At 76.3% G+C, this 270-nt stretch overlaps 1 protein-coding gene across 1 annotated transcript in view; it reads left to right on the top strand.

The window, feature by feature from the left end:
• KCNK13 (potassium two pore domain channel subfamily K member 13) overlaps nt 1-270 on the top strand; it is a 239,552-nt gene that overhangs the window by 943 nt on the left and 238,339 nt on the right. Inside the window, exon 2 of the mRNA XM_019519910.1 lies at nt 4-127. Coding sequence (XP_019375455.1) covers nt 4-127 — 124 coding nt within the window. The remainder of the gene's footprint in view (nt 1-3; nt 128-270) is intronic.

The raw sequence follows: 270 nt of genomic DNA, 5'->3' as shown, positions 1-270 counted from the left end.
GAGCTGCGCGACCTGCTCCGCGACTACGAGGCGGCCAGCCTGGCCGGCATCCGCGCCGACGCTGTGCGCCCGCGCTGGGACTTCACCGGCGCCTTCTACTTCGTGGGCACCGTCGTCTCCACCATAGGTGAGCGAGGGAGAGAGCGGCCGGGGCGGACACCCCGGCACGTGGCGCGCGGGGCGGGGCTGAGGCGAGGCGAGGCGAGGCCGAGTCCCTGCCGACGGGCGTCGCCACAGCAGCTCCCGGCCCCGCCGCCCTGTGCGACCCCT

The sequence above is a fragment of the Gavialis gangeticus genome, unplaced genomic scaffold, assembly GCF_001723915.1.
Source record: "Gavialis gangeticus isolate Ggan-Ray unplaced genomic scaffold, GavGan_comp1, whole genome shotgun sequence".
Taxonomy (NCBI): domain Eukaryota; kingdom Metazoa; phylum Chordata; order Crocodylia; family Gavialidae; genus Gavialis; species Gavialis gangeticus.
This window is presented reverse-complemented; position numbering and strand designations above follow the sequence as displayed.